Source organism: Paramisgurnus dabryanus, chromosome 21 (assembly GCF_030506205.2).
Source record: "Paramisgurnus dabryanus chromosome 21, PD_genome_1.1, whole genome shotgun sequence".
Taxonomy (NCBI): domain Eukaryota; kingdom Metazoa; phylum Chordata; class Actinopteri; order Cypriniformes; family Cobitidae; genus Paramisgurnus; species Paramisgurnus dabryanus.
In genome coordinates this window covers 8,925,263-8,944,641 of record NC_133357.1, presented here as the reverse complement: position 1 = coordinate 8,944,641, position 19,379 = coordinate 8,925,263, and the positions used below count along the sequence as shown (strand labels likewise).

Here is a 19,379-nt window from a genome sequence, read left to right as displayed (position 1 = left end):
AGTGCTAAGTTTAATCGTTATCGGGAAAACCGCTCTGTTCGTTTGCAATGTGACTGGCACACAGCTCTAGTCAGGACTGATTAGGCTATCCATTTATCAAGTATTGATTAATTATTTTCACTTAATCCCTTTTGCATTTTACAAAAAGTAGAATAGGCAGGCATATTCTGAATTTAATCAAAATTATTACTGTGGCGTTGAAGGAACCTTCCTTTAGTGATAAATAAATAAGTTCTTTTGCTATTATTATCTAGCAAATATGACAGTTTTAAACAAACTAAGTAGCCTATTTATTTATTTATTGGCAAATGCAGAACAACAAGGAACATGTAGAACATAGGCGACGCGCCTCTACCTTGTGATGAGAAGATTAATCATGGGGAACATAAGCTAAATGTAATTTTAAAATGTATTTAATTTAAAAACAAATTTAAACCGAAAGCGGACTGTTTATGCTTGTCAAATTTATGCTGGCTCGGTCACAAAATTTCGTCAGGCAGTATTTGATATATGTATTTGTGTTCATGGAAAACAATATAGGCTATAGAAATTCGTGCTGAGTGACAGGAAAAAGAAAATCGTGCTAATTGGCACAAGAAAAAAAGGGTCAATGAATACGAACAAATAAATCGAAAAAAAAATTAAGATATTGTTGATTCTGCATTTATCCAGCCAGCATAAATTTGACAAGCATGTGCTTTCGTTTTAAAAATGACATTTAAGCCTTTAATCATATAAGCGAGAAAGGCGTGTAGCCTGCTTTCTCCTCATTGTTCTGCATTTGCCAATGAATAAGTGTCATATTTGTTATAAAAAAAATCAATGTATGCTACATAATAATAGAACTTGTTAATTTTTTACCAAAATAAGAAAAAGAAAGTCGGTAAAAATGTGCACCAAGCTAGACACTCAAAATGAGGGCCGGAGTGGGACTCGCTGACTATTAGCCATATCTGCTATACTGTTCTCTGCAGCCTTGAAAATTCATTGGATTTTTCTAATATATCATTTCCAATTCAGTGCAAATACAGTAGCCTAAACAATTATGATTTTGCCATAATTGTGCAGCCCTATATTTTAATATTATTTAAGTAAACTTGTTAAAAAACTACTAAAAGGGAAAAAATGTGTTTTCCCATATATTTCTATAAAAAATGTAGGTCTTGTAAATACGTATGGGGTTTCAATAGTTTGGAACCTAGTGATATACAAAACTGGCTAATATGTCCTGACTGGAGCTGTGCGCGTCTGCGAAAAAAAAAAAAACGAAATAGGCGTCAGCTCATTTAAGGTCATTGTGCTTTCAGTTAACCTGTTTAGAACTAGAAGTGTGCCCCTGCCCTCGACTTTAGGCGGTGCGTTCAAGTTCATATACAGCGTGCAGACAGCGTGCCCGAGCGCGAGGGGGAAAAGTCCGCGGGAGAAACTCAACAGCTTAATGTACAAAAACCTTACGACAAACGAGAAACGTTCTAACGGAAGCCTTCAGTCAAGCAGGATTAAAAAGAGGATGAGAAACGTGCAAAATATACAATGTACAGTATATACAGTTATGTCATTAATAACTACTGCTTTTAAAATGACTTTTAAGTTATTGTTTTTGTTTCATTTTCAAAGTTTGATACATTGTGCATAATGACATACTAGAAAGGGATAATTCAACAATAATTTATAATTGTATATCTTTTATTAATTTTATGAAATACATTCAACTATATTTCAATGCACATTTAGGCCCTGAACAAAAAACAACTCGCGAGGGGAGGACTAGGGATTAACCCTTAATTAACTTTAAGGAATTAACTTTAGTGTTTAGAATTCAGTTAAAAACCAAAAAAAAAGAATTCTGTGTGCTTTTTGTTTAAAGTGCTTGTTTTTATTTAATGTATTTATTTAGGCTATGTTTACATTAATGCGTTTATGCTTTAAAACGCGTTACTTTTGCTACGTTTACGCCTTTCATCTACACTACATCACCGTTTTCGACCCTCATAAAGGGATTCGTTCGCAAACGCTGAAGACCCTGTTTTAGTTTGAGAACTCAGACGTTGCTCTGAGTGTAAATGAACGTAGACGGAGTCTTATGTAAACGAACAGCTGATGTTAACGTGACAGCGCATCATTTTCAAAGTAAAAATTATTTTATTCATGTAAATGTTGGTTTGCAACGGAGGTTTTGCCAAAAATAGTAAACATCTACCAACCAGCTATTATAAACGCTATATCGGATTGTTTTAACATGTATCCTTATATATAATGTCTGTTTTATATGAATGTTTGAGTATTGTTGGGTTTAATGTGTTTATGTTTTGTTTAAATTTAGTTAGCTTCGGAAAGATAGACTGTAATTTTAAACGCCATATAGGCGTTGCAAAGGCCAATATGAAGGGAGAATTGTAATGGGTCCGACATTATTTTCCAGTTTAATGTAAGTTTTGTTTGCTACTTTAAAATGAATTTCGTTTTAGATAATTTGTCTCTTAATTTTAATCGATGTTTTGTTGATAAGTTTTGTGAATATAAATTAATAAAAACAATAAACTTAACGTCATTAATATATAATGCTCGTTTAGGCGCTTGGCTTTTAGCTATTTGTGTGTTGCTAGCGGAGGACGTGCACGGACCTCGCACACTTTTAAAACACTTTTATTCACTGGTGGAAGGGTTGGGGGACAATGAAGGGGAGGGGGGGGGGGGGGTTCGGCACATATGCTTGAACCACTACTGATTTGATGTAACGGGTGGAATAATTTTAACATGTCACCTGCAGTCCGGGTTAGGGTGGATTGCAGACTGCGGGTCTAAAAGCCAAGACTGTTTTGACTCGATATGAGTGCCTAGCTCGATTTGAGTGTCTAGCTGGGTATGCGGTTTTACCTACTTTGTTTTTCTTATTTTACACTGTAAAAAATGTTTTGTGGCTTAGTAAATTTAACTAAATAAAATTAGTCAATTATATAAAAAAATAGGTTAAAACAAAAACTATTTTTGAGTACAAATAATGCAAAAATGTGAGTAATTCTAGATTAACACACTATTTAGTTAATTCCTAAATTTTATCATGTAAAATTTGTGAGAAGGAAATTAAATAATTATAAAAAAATAATAGGCTGTATTAACTTAAAAATATAGTGCATCATTTTTGCATCCACTTTTTAAAGTAAATTTTACATGGAATTTTTAGGAGGCCTAATTGCTTCTCCATGTAAAACTTACTTAAACATTGCAATTGCTTAAATTGCAAAGGCTTAAATTCAATGTAAAACTTACTTTAAAAAAGTGTATGTAAAAATGATGCACTGTATTTTTTTTTTTTTTTTTAGTAAATCCAGCGTATAATTTTTTTTTCATATTATTTTTATCAGTGTACTTAGTTTGTTTAAAACGGTCATATTTGTTATTAAAAATCATCAATATATGCTACGTAATAATAGCAAAATAACTTATTTATTTTTCACTAAAATAGGAAAGTTTCTTCATGCCACAGTCATAATTTTGGCTAAATGCAGAATATGCGTGCCTATTCTACTTTTTGTAAAAAGCAAAAAGGATTAAGTGAAAATAATGAATCGATACTTGATAAATTGGTGACTTGTTCATTATTGTAATATAAAGAAATGCATTACATTTTTTAAAAACAAAGCCCGCCTTTTAATCTTTCTGACTGGGCTGTGCGCCAGGCAAATTCCAAACGAGCAGGGCCGGGTTTCCCAAAAGCATGGCTAAGTAAGTAGATCGTAAAAACAATCTTAAAATTCATTTTAGAATTATGGGCCGTTTCCCAAAAGCTTTGTAGCTTAAGTAGCACTCGAAAATCATCGTAGATCTACGAGTGCTCTGGAGTAATCGTTAATTTATAAGTGCATCGTAAGACAGCAGTGTTACCAGGTCACCTGCAGGACAACCAGCAAATTGCACTCCAGCAATAACGATAATGTAATGTTTTAAATGTAGGCTATATTTATTTATTGGGTTTTTTTTTTCTTTGTTTATTTGTTTAAATTACTTTAATATAATATATTTAAAATTCAAACGAGAAATGAAATTTAAATGACTAAACATAAATTAATTAAGAAGGAAAACGTATTTGGTACAATTTTGGTAAAAGTTGGTACTAGCGAATTGATAAATGGTTCCTACCAATTGCTGCTATAATTCATCTAGGCTACAGTAAAAAAATATTTTTTTGAAGGGTATGGCATCTGATTAAAGAAACCAAATAAATATTTACGGTACAATGCAATAATCCTTAATAATAAATAAACATAGATAATAAACAACAAATAAAAATAAAAATCTAAACTATATTATAAAATGCAGAAGGCATTGCGCAGTGGGACGAGTCCTAACTAAATATGAAAAAAGAATATTTCATGATGCACAAATTATTAAAACATTTAATAAGTCATTGAAAAATAATTAATAATATTTTAAAAAATATTAGTGCACATCGGCTGAAGATCATTAGCCTAAACAAGCTTCTGCTACAATTACGAGTCATTCAGTAAGTGACATTTCAGCACTTGACAAAGGGATAGCGACAGTCTGGAAACAGTTAAATGTTTCTAATAACAGCGCGATTTGTAAGTGCATTCCGGTCACGGTATGTATATGAAATGCATATGGTCAAATAGTTCAATTAGTGCTGCTGTCAAATAAGGCTCATGTTTTTGTTAATTACGGCAAGTTACATCCAATATTATCGTTGCACCCGCTTGCTTTATTTTAGCTGCTTCACCTTAGAGCTGTAATCGGGCCTTAAAAGTTAGGCCCGAAATGTCCGGAGCCCGACAGAATGCAGCCCGAACCCGAACGTACATTTAGATTGACAGCTTTTTAAAAGCCCGAACCCGTTTACAGCCCGACATTATTTAAATGTGCGCACACACACAGCTTTTGTCAAGAATGAGAAATTTACACAGGTTTTAACATTATTTTTTCATGACTAATAATCTACACGCCACTTGGAAGTTGAAACAAAGAAATAAAATAAGTCATCTGTAACATTGTAACATCTCATTCTAAATAGGCTTATGCAATACACTAAATATGCCAATAAAATTATTATTTCTTAACGAATTAAATTAAGATAATACATTCTGAATTAAGATGGGTATTTGGCAATAACGAAATTAAGAGGCAGGCTCCGCGGGATTTGCGTCGGCACTTCTCTCCATTACTGCCAACATAAGTCTATATCCTCTGTCTAAATTATGTAAGACTCGATTCATATTTAGTTATACATTGAAAAACCTACTCACCAAGATTAGGCTACATGTTTTTGATGAGGAAAATCATTAAATCCACTGTAAATGAATTCAGCGCGATCCTGCGCTACTGATTTGAACTTGACCGCTCATTTACCTCACAAGCCGGAGCGGAAGCCCGAGCCCGCCCCGAGCCCGTGTAAAATGTTAGAAATGAAGCCCGAACCCGCCCGAGCCCGTCGGGTCCCGACGGGTCCCGTCGGGTTCGGGCAAAGATCTTCAGCTCTACTTCACCTTAGCAGCTCCACTCAATCCAGCTGGCTCGCTGACGCTCGGCAAATGTTCGTTGAAGAGACACTGATGTTTTAAGGATAAAACCGCTTCATGCAGTGTTTTTAACGATTTAATGACCTCGGCTGAATTGTCAGGCACTGATAATAACTTAAACGAGGGGTTGTTCTAGTTCACGTTAATGCTACATATTTGCCATGCTATACATAAATGCTTTAATATCATTAATATAATATCGATAACGCGGTCTGGCCGCCTTTCAGCGCTGTAACACCGGCAACGGTAAATGGCAGTGAGCCCAGCTTTTATTTTGAAAAGAGCTTATTGAGGGGGCGTGGCATTACTTTGAAGCAATACACCTGATTGGCTGACTACACGCGTGGATCGTAGTGACAAACTCTGCGGAAAGATAGTGCCAAAAAGATCTGTAGACTTGTGCAGAAGGATTCGTGAATGCCCTGTGATTTGCAAACACAGATTCAACACTTGCATGCTAAACTTTGCACAGAATGTGTAAGAATGTCTTTTTACAATGGTTGGAAAATACAAGTTAGACTGTGTTTGTTTGCAAATTGTGAGGAGGGCATTTGTAGATTTTTTTAATGGAAAACAGCGAAACTGTTGTGCCAAAATTCTGAAAACAAATGCAACACAATCTACAAACAAATAATGACCCTCATGCGCATTCAAATCACTTTGCATTCATTTAAATTCTGTTTGTCAAGTACAAGTCGATGATTTCTATTTGTGAATCATAAAGAGTTGGTTTGCGGATTTTAAATCTATTTGTAAATCGCATTTTATATTTGTATGTCATGAAGAGTCTGTTCGTGGATTTTTATATATTTGTAGATCTCGTTTTACATTTGCGGATCATAAGGAGTTTGTTTGCAGATTTGGAACCTATTTGCAGATTTGTTTCGTGTTTACAAATTGTAGTCTCTTCATTTTCAACAATTATGGCATTATTTTGTCACCAAAGCGAAACAATAGTGTCAGAATTCTGAAAACAAATGTGACACAATCTACAAATAGAAAATGATATTCATCTGCAAAGAAGTCACTTTACATTCATTCAAATTCTGGTTTTCAAGTACAAGTCACCGATTTCTTTTTGTAAATCATGCTTTATATTTGTGGATCACAAAGACGATTCGTAGATCTTGTTTTACATTTGCGGATCACGAGGACTGTGTTTGTGGATTTTTAATTTATTTGTAGATTGCGTTTTGTGTTTACAAGTTGTAATATCTATTTGTGACTTTTAGTCTGTCCATTTTCAATAATATTGGCATGAAATTACCCCCATGTTTGTAAGTATTTACAGTAATACTACTAGTAGAAGAGGTAACACTTTATTTCGATAGTCCACTTTAGACATTTTACTAATTATAAGTAACTTTGCAACTACTTATCAACTACCAATCTTTAGTGAATTAGTAGACTGTCTGCTTAATATCTACTAACACTTTATTGTGATGATATCTCAACAGACATTCAACTGTCTATTAGTGTCTTTGCAGGTGCATGTCAACTTATTCCACTAACCCAAACCTCTTCCCTAACCCCAACCCTTACAGTCTACTAATACACTAATGACAGTTAGTAGACATATAGTTGCAAATTATTGAAAGTTAGTTGACATGTAGTTGCAAAGTTATTTATAGTTAGTAGAATGTCTAAAGTGGACTATCAAAATAAAGTGTAACCGTAGAAGAAGTCACAGTTCCTGCTGTGTTATCAGTCTTAGATACTGACTACCGGTAATCAGAATCAAGTAATCACCAGAGGCTCGTGTGATAACTGAGTATAACATTGTGACTCATAAACGGATGAAACTTTACACAAACTACTGTAAAAAAAAAATGATTTGCAACCAAGTTGAGCAACGCAGGCCGTTGAAGTCACCGCTCAATAATTAGCGTATCTCTGTGTGTCTCAATCAGGTCCTGAGGTTGTAAATCACGGAGGTTCGGGCACTGATAAGGACTCTTGCTTACTTCATATTGGGGCACTGTTCACTTCTTATCCTGTGACCAGATTGCTTAGGCATATTGTGATCATTAATCATCATCAGCCAGCAAAACTAACATCTCTCTGACTTCATATTTAAACACGTTACAGTATATTATGAACAACACTTTATTATTCTCTTACATATCCGTGCATACATTTGGAGGAATATTATATTGAAATATTAAGTAAGCAGATTGTGGTCCCTTCCTGTCTAGTGATTATATTAAAATTAAAACAAACATTTGTAATTACAAAAGGTCTGTCGCATTTCATAAAGTTTATTGAGTTGGCTCACGCAAGTCGGAGAGCTTCAGAAAAGGTGCCTTTAAGTTGAATTAAACACTCCATGAAGGAGTAGAAGCATCTTAAAGAGACACTCCACTTTTTTTTAAATATGCTCATTTTCCAGCTCCACTAGAGTTAAACATTTGATTTATTACTGTTTTGGAATCCATTCTGATCTGGGTCTGGCGTTAACACTTTTAGCATATAGCACAATCCATTAAATCTGATTAGACCATTAGCATCACGATAAAAAATATAACAATAAAAAGCTGGGATATTTCTCCTATTTAAAACTTGACTCTTCTGTAGTTACATCATAAGAAGCCATCCTTGGTTACTTTCAATTGCAGGGGACTATTTTCATGCACAGCGTCAAGGTCAAGGTTTATTTATAAAGCACTTTTTAAAAACAGCAAGTGTTCACCAAATTGCTGTACATGAGCAGAATAAAAAACACAGAAACAGTCAACACCCCATCAGAAAGACATCGAGGGACAATAAAACAAAAGAAAGCAGCTCTCACATAGCATCAAATGCCAAACTATAAAAATAAGTTTTAAGGCCCAATTTAAAAGCAGCAAGAGTTTGAGCCTGTCTAATATTAAGAGGTAAGCTATTCCAAAGGTTCGGTCCCGCTACCGCAAAGGCTCGGTCACCCCTGAGTCTTCAACCTTACGCGTGGAACAACTAGGAGCAAATGGTCAGCTGACCTAAGTGCTCTTGTTGGGACATAAAGATTGATCATATCAGAGAGATACCTTGGTGCTAAGCAAACGTAATATCACTACGCCTGCTGCAGTCATGTTACGGCAGCAAAGTCCTTGATTATTACGCCTGAATGAGAGTATAGTTCCTAAACATATCTGCCTAGAAAATCACAACTTTTAATTTTCTGTCGGTCTTCGTACACGATGAAACTACAGAAGAGTCAAGTTTTAAATAGGAAAAATATCCAAACTCTTTGGTAATTGTAAGCGCGATGCTAATGGTCTAATCAGATTCAATGGATCGTGCTAAGCTATGCTAAAAGTGGTAGCGCCAGACTCCGAGATCAGCTGAATGGATTCTAAAACAGTAAAAATCAAATGTTTAACTGTAGGGGAGCTGGAAAATGAGCATATTTTTAAAAAAACGTGGAGTGTCCCTTTAAGGAGGATCAGAAGAAATGGACAGCACGCGAGTTCAATATAGGTGTCACAGCAAAGGGTCTGCATACTTTTTCTTTTAAATAAATTTGTAAAAATGTCTACATGTCTGTTTTATTCTGTCATGACGGGTGCTGAGTGTACATTAATGAGAAATCAAATTTTAAAAAAACTTTTTTGATTTTAGCAAATGGCTGCAATAAAAACAAAGAGTGAAACATTTAAAGCAGTCAATTTTCATACCCACTGCATGTGTGTGTTTGCTGTTATTTCTATGAGACAGAAATGCAGTTACCTGTTTAGTTCCCGCTCGATTATGTTTGGCGTGTAAGGGCAGTTCATCAAATCTGACACTTCCTGAGTGAATTTATTGATATTAATACTGAAAGAAAATCAGACACGTGAGTTTAATTTCTCACACAAAAACTTGTGTCGGTGACCACTTTTGGTGATATTTTATGAACTGGCTTGCAAAGTCATGGTATCTTTAATCATTTTATAGAGTGAAGGTCATGGTCAGGTCAGAAATTGATGGGTTTTTGCCACACCTCTTTGCCGGTCGGATGACAGAAAACTTTGCTCGGAGTTTGGCACAGTGAAACTGGTGGAGCGTGTCTGTCACTTCATCCCTAAAGATAAGAACAAACAGGAATCTTGTTTGACCAATGAAATCATATATTCTTCCAGTGAAATTCTTTACGAGCCACTACCATTGTAAGAATATGAGATTATAACTCATAATGTTACAAAACTAACAAAACATATTCACATAACTTCAATAGATAAAGTAGCTAATCAATGATTTAACCACATAAATAATCTTAAAGCAGGATTTAGATTAATCCAGGACTAGGACATTTAAGTCGTTTTTACAAACAAACCTTACTGATGTGCATCTTGAGAAAAAAACAATGGCACTAATATATGTTAATATACGTCAATGTAAGGTGTTTTTAAATTAAGGCGCAGCTCAAATATGGATTTTGGTCTTGGACTATGATAATCCCTATCTGGGAAACCACCTCAGACTAAATAAACTAAATGATTCAGCTTAAGAACACAACACAAAATCAACATTTCAACTAAAAAAATTAAATGATAAAAAAAATTGTTAAAAAAATAAAACCGAGATTATGAACTTTTAACTGACGAAATGTTATCCAAATATATTTGCCGGCAAAGTAGTGAAACCCAAGAGAAGTCATGTATTTATATTAAACATTTTATATTTATTCTTGTAGGTTATTGTTAGCAGTAGCGTTGATCACATTATTTTAAAGAGTAGGAATATTCAGCAGTTTCATGTATTTAATCACATAAAACTCTCTCATTAGCATGACAAAAAAGTCAAATAATTACATACGATAAAGTAATATTAATATTCATCAGTATAAAACAACGAGTCTCAGTGTTCATCTATTTGAGAAAGCTGTATGAGACTGAAGTGAATGAATAAAGAGGTTCTGACCTGCTGTCCTGTGAGTTGGTTGTGTTGAAGATGAGACAAACACTCTGAAAGATGATGAGGATCATTAAAACACTGAAGGTCCATTGCAGCAGCCCCAGAGTCATTACAGGCATATATCAGACACCGGTGCACGAGCTTCTGTGTTTCTTTCTCTGCTTTAGATAAGATGAGATGAGATGAGATGAGGGGTTAAAAGTGACAAACACACACACACACACACACCTGTACATGAGTCCGCCCCTTTACTTACTCTGTTATAAAGGGTTTCATGGCTTTTGAGTGAGAGTTTTATGAGGATTATTGGGAAATGGGAAATGAAGTCAGAAAATGACTTTCTTACTTAGTATTTTTGTCTTGTTTTCAGTAGAAATATCTAAAAATTCTTAAATCAAGATGTATTTTCTTGATGAGCAAAATGACGTAAGAAAATAATACTAGTTTTTAGAAAAAAATATACAATTTAAGTGAATTAATATTATAATACAATTTAATATTAATACAAAAATATCTGCCAATGGGGTGCTTGTTTTAAGGACAATTTCACTTAAATTGTTTATTATTTGTCTTAAAACTAGACTTATTTACTTTTTATTGAATTTTTTGATATTTCTACTGAAAACAAGACAAAAATACTAAGTAAGAAAGTCATTTTTTGCAGTGTATAAACATTGAAGAGTTATTATTGCTATAGTTTTTATAATTATTTGGGACTTTTTGTTCTAACTAGCGAAACAGAAATTATTTGATAGTTTGAAGAATGCAACAAGTAATTGTCCACAGTTTTCTTTTGCACCAGAGAGCTGAGATATGAAGGCAATAAACCTAAGATCTTAACCTGGTCTTATATGATTGAGTACAATGCAATTTTTTCCTATCAGAGAGAGAAGACCAGCCCACTCTATAATACAGAACACAATGATGGGTTGAAGATTTACAATTTGCTATAAACCTTAAAGAACCATGATAAACGGCATCTAGAGTAGTGAGGAGATATGAAGGTGCAAATTGGTACACAACGTCACTAAAATCAACTACAGGTGAGAATGTTGCAGTTTTTTCTGGGCATTAAACGCCAGACAGAGCTTGTTTCTAAAATAAAACCCAAGCTTAATTTTTAGCTTTTTCTTCAGTTGGGTGATACGAGAACCAAAAGACAAGGCATCATCAACAAGTCTTAAGAGGAGTCAAATCAGTTTTAGGTTTCTTTGAGCACGAGAATACCACATATATTTAGTTTTTTCGGTGTTCAGAACAAGTTTTGAACTGACAAGCTGTCACTGAATGATTTCAAAGACTGACTGAAGTTTTCACAAGGCTAGTTGACCAGAAGGGGCAGGGGCACTGCAGAACACAATAGTATCATCTGCATAAAAGTGAACATTAACATCCTGAGTGTCGTAATCAATACTATTTATAAAGATAGTGAATAAAAGGGGACCTAATACAGACCCTTGGGGGACACCTTTTAAAATCTCCAATAAACTAGACAATAATAAAAAAATAATACACTAAAAAACATGGTTACTACACTTTAACCACAAAAAACATGGTTCATTTTTGTAAGGGTTCTGATTGGTCACGTTAAATGTATCATATTGGGTTTGGTCACATGGTCAAGGAAGGGATAAAAGACAAGAGCAGTGTTTGAAACTGTTCCCTATCTCCTATATAGTGCACTATATGTGACTTCTGCCACATTGTAATGGTGTCCAAAACCTGAGTGAACAACTGAGTGAAAATTCCCTAAATTCATTCCACTATTTTAAATGTAGTAAGGATATGAACTCAAGTATGTGTTTAACTTAATTTTTCTTGTTAAATATTTTTAATGCACTTGATCATTTGATAATAGAGAATGAACTTTATACAGAGAGTAAGGATTAAGGATATGACATTTTACTTAATGTTTAGTCTCCTCTGTCCTCACTTATATCCTGGAGCTACAATGTGAGGAAAGGAAACAAGGAAAGCAAACAAGGATGAACAAATAAAAATTGGAGAAGCACCCATTGTCTTTTATTCCTGACCATATGACCAAACCCAATCTGATTCATTCAGACTGACCAATCATCTTTAACCCCAACTGTACTGGACAAACAACTCAATAAAACTGCCAATAGTCTTCGGTCACTATCAGTAAGCACAGGAATGCAGACACAGGATGGAAATGGGGGTTGTGAAAGAGTAATACATTGCTGATGTGAGTAAGAATGTAAAGATGATGTCAGAGTCATGATTCATAGATGCGGATTGTGTTTGTCCTTGTGAATGCCCATCATAGGCAAGGCAAGGCAAGACAAGACACCCCGTCTAACAGCATCTTACACACAGCTTTGTAGACTACACTTACTGTTGACTCCTTAGACAGAAGGTTAAATGAGAAGTGCCCATTATTATTATTCGTACAAATGTTCTCTCAGTTGTCGTTGCTTTTGGATGAATGTAAAATTTTTCCCATTTGTTGCCCGAGCACTGCAGTGGTACCTGCTCATTGCCCCGTGTGCCTGTGTGTGTACTAGTTCACTGGGATGGGTTAAACGCATAGGTCACTTTCCAAGTATGATTACCATACAGTGGCCACTACTTCACTTTTACTTCCCACCCTTACTTGCCTGAAGAACACCACACACCTTTTCTACTTGGAAAAATGATTGCATAAGCAATAAATGTCTGTTTGAACAAATTCATGCAAACATTTTTATGAAGAGAATTACTGACTGACGTGTGTCGTGTAATAAACAGACTTTATATTACTTACTTACTTTGTTTATTAAAGACCACTGTGATTCCAATGATTCAACTGTAAAAAAAAATTGTAAAATTGTAAAACAACAAATCATTCATTCCTTATAAAAGGTTTATTTCCTTGTTGAACTGATAAAAGCAGAGACATGTATATCATTAACATTTACTGAAGTAGAAATGTGCATTTCAGAAAAACAACACACAAAACTAACTTCTGTGTATCATTACTTATTTTACATAAGATAATGAAATATATAACTGTATATATATATATGTATATATGCTATAGCTTTTGTTTAAACAACAATCACAGAAAAAAGAAAACTAAGCCAAAAACAAAACTTCTTTTAAAACACAAAACTATTTTCCAAGTTAGATAACTGACATGCTCTCCATAATAGATTTTCCCAAAACTAATATATATTCAACTGCTTCAAGTAGTTTCCCATTTTAATCCCAACTTAATCTTATAGTACACAGAAGGTGAGGTTTGGGATCCACAGATTATTCCAAATGGGACAAACATCCAATCGAATCCCTGCATTCTGTAGAAATATTTCAGAGAAAACATCTACTAATGCATACAGGGCTAAATTAATAATACACATCCAAAAATGCTCCCTTTCAAAAAAGTCCATTCAACACACTTCAGTATAAAAGCCCTTAAAACCCAAGAGAAAGACCCAAAACCCGTCCCATCTGTCAACTCCAAACCAGCACCAGAACGCAAACTACCCACAATAAATGAAATCATTAAAACAAGTCAAACTCCTTATTTGGATCATTGAGATAACGAAAGCAAAAACCAACGTAAACTAAAATGTTCTCCTCATAATCTGTCAGAATATCTCTACATGGTTAGATAAAGAGATCAGACTAAAATAAATAAAACTTCTGGTTATTTAAAGAGGTTCAGTAGTCTAGACAGAACACATTGACTCTCTTCAGTCGTCTCTCTAGGACGTAAAACACCTGCAGAGAGTTATAAAAGAGTTTCTCTTTTGCTTTTTCACCTTTCTGTCATCCTTTGTTGCTCAAGTAGTTCAGTTGTGGTAGATTTTGTGTTTGTAGGCTTGTTTTTTATTATTAATAAGAGCTCTTTGTTTTTTTGTGGTTATCTTTTTTTTTTATCTGATCTTTTCAAGCATCTCTTGATTTTCCAGTTTTGGCGTAGCAGTGTTTGTATTTAAGTATCATTTGTTGTGAATTGTTCATTTGATATATTGTGAAACTTCTTTACTGGAATAAATGTTTGGTCTGGAGTGGCAGAGGTTCTGGTTTCTCTGCACTGTCACCCATAAATGACCTTGAGTTTGAAATGTCATTCGTTTTTAGTTTCAACTGCATGACAGCAAAACCTGAACTTAATTGAGCTGATAATTAAACCATTGCTTGTATCTCCTTTAACTTGAATTTACCTTTAGCAGACACTTTTATCCCAAAATTCTTTAAAAATGAATTTCACCAGGAAATCAGCAACATGTTTATCTTTAGGTGAGATAAAGTTTAAGGAAGATATTTCGACTACATCCGTCTCCCTGTTTTTTTATGTTCATCAACCGATCAAATACACGTTCTACACGGAACTGACACGTGTACCAGAATCGTGCAAGTGGAAACAGACAAACTGATATGTGACAAACAGGACTTTGACCCCATTTAAAATGTTTTTTATTTGATGGCTTTTCAGAATATATTTGCAAGTTGTTTCTAGATAAACATTGAACATATTCCCAGAGTTTTACATGTTTGGGACAGCACTTGTTGTCTTATTGATGACATTATATTTACATTTATGTATTTAGCAGACGCTTTTATCCACAGTGCATTTCTATCAATGTGTTTGTTCCCTGGGATCAAACCAGTGTTCAAATTGAAGGGGGGCTGGAGGGTCCCGGACCTCCTATAAGCCTTGAGGGACCCCCTATAAAGCACAAAAATGTAAATTTTGGGGGTCCACTGGTTTTATTAAAACTAAAATACTACATGAATTTAAAATTCTCGTGCTGCACTGCCACAAAGTGATACTGTCCATTATTTGTCCCGATTTCGCAATAAATGATAATAATTGATAATCTCTTTAAAGGCGCTCTAAGCGAATTGACGCGTTTTAGACCATAAAACATTTTTTGTTACATACAGCAAACATCTCCTCACTATCTGCTTGCTGGCTGTCCGCTGATCAAACTGTAAAAAAACGCCATCTCTGTAGACAGCCCAGGCTTCACAAACGGCAATAACAACACAGTGGCCAAACCTACAAACAAAAATCATAACAAAGTGTTTCAGCCAATAAACGACAAGAAGGATTTGGGGGTGGTGGTTGGGCGCATTCATGAAAGCACGGAAGGGAGGGGGAGGAGTTAGCTACGCTCCGTCTGTTTGAAAACAATTCAAACGTCAACAAAAACTAACGTCTTGCAGATTCGCTTAGAACGCCTTTAATATATAATCGCTCAAATACACATCATTTAGAAAGAAATACCTATTTATAGAAAGTTTATCATTTGCATGTGTTTCTAAACCTTGTAAATGTTAACATTCATGCAATTTTAAACAATTTGAGTGCAAGAAGATGTTCAAGTGAGCTGTTTTCTGTGCGCACAGACGGACGGGACATAAGCGCACAAATGAGAACGAATGTGCATAAACACGATATTAATACATTTCTGAAGTTTAAACGTATAATTACAAGTGATTGTGTGATTGATATTGTGCAGTTTGTACTCTTATACAGCCAGGCTATTAAAAAGGAGTCGATTCCCTTTGATAGAATCGATTTCCGAAGCCTCAGAATAAATTCTTTTTTTTTATCGATTCCCGGCCCTACTGTATGTAACAGGATACATGGATCCACTTCTGATTATCAACGCAATTGTAAATACGGCATCAGGTGAAAAAGTGGTGGTTACCGAAATAGATAAAGAAATACAATTAAGTCAGGACAGCAAACATTCAAGCAGGGCTAAGGTCAGGTTAGAATTGAATACAGAACAAATACACAGTAGGGCTGGGCCTGGCCAATATATACTGGGGGATTATCATGCGTGTTTCATCAGTAAAGCCAGTTCCTTGATGAGTAATAAATCACCATCATCTGCTTTCGGATACCGAAATACACACACACAAGCAATGCAAGGTAATGTCCTTGACAAACTACTATCAGTCATGTAGTTTTTGGTGTTGAACCTCCAGAAAATGTCCTGTTTGTTCAAGTTGCATCCAATTCCTTCAGGGCTCTTTATAAAAGATCTCTAGAGCTGGACTGTGAACTGAAAAGACTCAAAATTAAATTAAACTGTAGATTAGTTGTTAGGGGAGTTGTAAACTTGTGGTTAGAGCGGCGGGCTTATAACCCAAGAGTTGCCCCCAACAGGGAGAAGTGAAGGAAAATGAGCGGGAACTGCGTTTCACAAAAACTTATGGGATATTTTCAGCTGGGTGTACAAGAAGGACATTTTCAAATAGCGAATCTATAAAACCACATTATAAGTGTACAAAATCATACTAAAGCAAATATCCACTGTGAGAACATGTTTATTTAACCACAGAGAAGAAATCATATTACTTCTAAAATAATGTGTAGTATGCATTTAGTTTGAGTGTGGGGGAGACCTGGAGTCTGTTTAAATAAAAACACAGCGAAAAAACAAAGGTGCGCGGCGGTGTTCACAGGGGGATACTCGCGAATGTCCTGTTGCGCTAATCCCCAGTGCCACATTACAAAAAATATGATTTTATTAAAATATTTTTTTAAAATAATCTAAAACTTTTATTACCCGTTTTGTTTTCTTTCTAGGTTGAAACGATTAAGCCAGAGAAGTTGAAATAAAAGCAGCTATAAGTTCAAATGAATGTTCTTGAGTATGAGCTCAATACAATAAAACATAATAATAAAACAACAACTGCTTACAAAGTTTTATATTTAACAATTATTATTATTATTATAAAATAAAAACGAGATTCTGAGATGCAAATAAACTAAATGAAACACTTCAAACATAGATCTGTTCATTTAAATCATCATTATGATCTAAGGTTACTGTACACAAATATGTAGTATTAGATGTAAATATACACCTCTATTTGACTGTAGATTAAAAAACATTCATGAACAATTGTTAAGATACCAAAAATCTACTAAACCTACTCAAATATATAACCATAGCACAGTATATTCAGCAGTAAGAGTTCCCTCGTCTTATAGTGTTTTATTGAGGAGGACCAACGAAAGGTCCTTATTTATTTATTTATTTTCATACAGTTCAAACGTGTTAACATAAAATGTTTTATCAATAAATAAAGACTCAATATGTAAGTGATGATGGGAATCAACAGGGCCAGTACAAATTCACAACAGATTCATGTTTTAAATATAGCTGCAAGCAGCGATACCGGGGTCAAGCCGAAAAGGGCACAGAAGGGTGTAAAGTTGAGTTTGGATAAGCAGACCGAAGAACCTAGGTAAACCTAATGATTTCAGATGAAAAAACGCAAAAATAATCAACAAAAATAATCTCTGTTCTTGTCTACTGCAATCGTCGTTCTGTTATTGACAGTCATGGAACATTAGAGCACTGAAGAACATGTGAGTGATATTTGCAGTGGCAAAACATGTGTCACACAAGGGCGTAGGTTTGATTCTGGCATTGGTGGGGACATAAATAAAATGGTCGCATTGCAAAAACTGTTTATCACCGTTTACTTGACATAAACAACAGACAACTCAGTATGCACTTTACTCAGTGACATCTGACTCGCCACCCCCGGTGCCATCCCAAATTTAATGTACTATAATAAACAATTCGTTATGTCCTAGAGCCTAATAAACAGTAGCTGTTTAAGTCTTTGTCAAAAAAAGAAAATCACATAGTAACATATATGAATCCATATTAACTTTATAATATTGAAGAATATGCAATTAATATTTAATTCTTAATTTAATTTTGCCAAAAAATCCCAGTGTTGAAGTAGGTATATATATCATGCTGTTTCCTGAACACAGTTTATTAACGTTTCTGTAGTTTACATTAAATCTTCTTTTCATTAACAGACAGTTAATCAGTGTGAAAAAAATAGTTTGTTTAAAATGCAACATTATGTCTACATCTGTGCAAGTAATGACCACAGTGCAGTAATGAAAGTATTCAGCAATCATGACATGAATTCATGTTTTTACCATGTTGGGGTTATTTTCTTTCATGGATTAGGGACCCTCTAAATAACCTTGCCACCCCATTTATAAAAGGTTGACACAAGTTTGCAACTCCTCAGGGTTAACATGGGATTGTCCTGTATTGGTGAAAACACTGTCCTTGAATCATTATGTGGCACAACTTTTTTTGTGCATGAAACAGTTACAGTGGGTATAATAATACTTTCTTCCTCACTTACCTGTCGCCCGAATAATCACGCACGTCTTGTTGAGTGAACTTTGGCGCGTTGTACAAAGTGAAACCATCCTATCACACGTAGCGAGTAAAGACAAGCCCATCAAAAAGTGATGTGCGTTAGAGAGGCGGGACTCAAGAATGCTAATCCAATCATATTAGCAATGTGCGTTAGAGAGGCGGGACTAAAGAAATGCAAAGCCAATCATATTAGCGATGTGACTTACGGAGGCGGGCATTGCAGAGAACGAAAGCTGTTAGCCGTTTGTGTACCACATAGAGCGTTATTTTTACAGAACGGGATTGCAAAAGATTTCTAATCTAATTTAAATGATTTCTGACAAAAATATAATAAGTAAAAAATAGAAAACACAAGAACAAGACGGACATTAGTGGTTATATATGAATACAGATTAAATGTTTGGTCGAAATTATTGCTAGGGACAATTCAGTCTTCTCTGAATATTGGTAGGGACATGTCCCTAGCGTCCCACCCTAAATCTACGCCCATGGTGTCACAACATGTTACAACAAGTTAAATGAGTCAAAATACACCATCCCCATGTGTCTACAATGTTCTGATGCAGAGAAAAAGCTCTTGCAAAAACGGTTGATAAGGTATTCTCATTGGTTGCTAGAGAGTAAATGAACATGCACCAGTGATTATAGTTCAATTCATGAAAGGAATAATCCATGAAGACTCATGGTTTTAGATGTGTTTTTGCAGTAGTTATAGGCAAAAATAGCCATTTTCTATCTCAAAACCACTAGGTGGCGCTATGACAAAACTGTGCATGCAACCTTAGGTCATGACTGTGTTACATCTAGCTAG

At 34.9% G+C, this 19,379-nt stretch overlaps 1 protein-coding gene across 2 annotated transcripts in view; it reads right to left on the bottom strand.

Annotated features, from left to right (window-relative positions):
• The window catches only part of LOC135764990 (alpha-2,8-sialyltransferase 8F-like), a 29,621-nt gene extending 16,359 nt beyond the window's left edge, over positions 1-13,262 (bottom strand). The window contains exons 1-4 of one of the 2 annotated variants that reach the window (XM_065275666.2): positions 13,175-13,262; positions 10,413-10,564; positions 9,493-9,573; positions 9,240-9,326 (exon numbers count right to left, since the gene is read on the bottom strand). In XM_065275666.2, the coding sequence (XP_065131738.1) occupies positions 9,240-9,326; positions 9,493-9,573; positions 10,413-10,525 (281 nt within the window). In that variant the 5' untranslated portion in view covers positions 10,526-10,564; positions 13,175-13,262. Of the gene's footprint in view, positions 1-9,239; positions 9,327-9,492; positions 9,574-10,412; positions 10,568-13,174 lie in introns of both variants that reach the window. The other variant, XM_065275665.2, reaches the window with a different exon arrangement.
• Between the last annotated feature and the right edge of the window lie 6,117 nt (positions 13,263-19,379).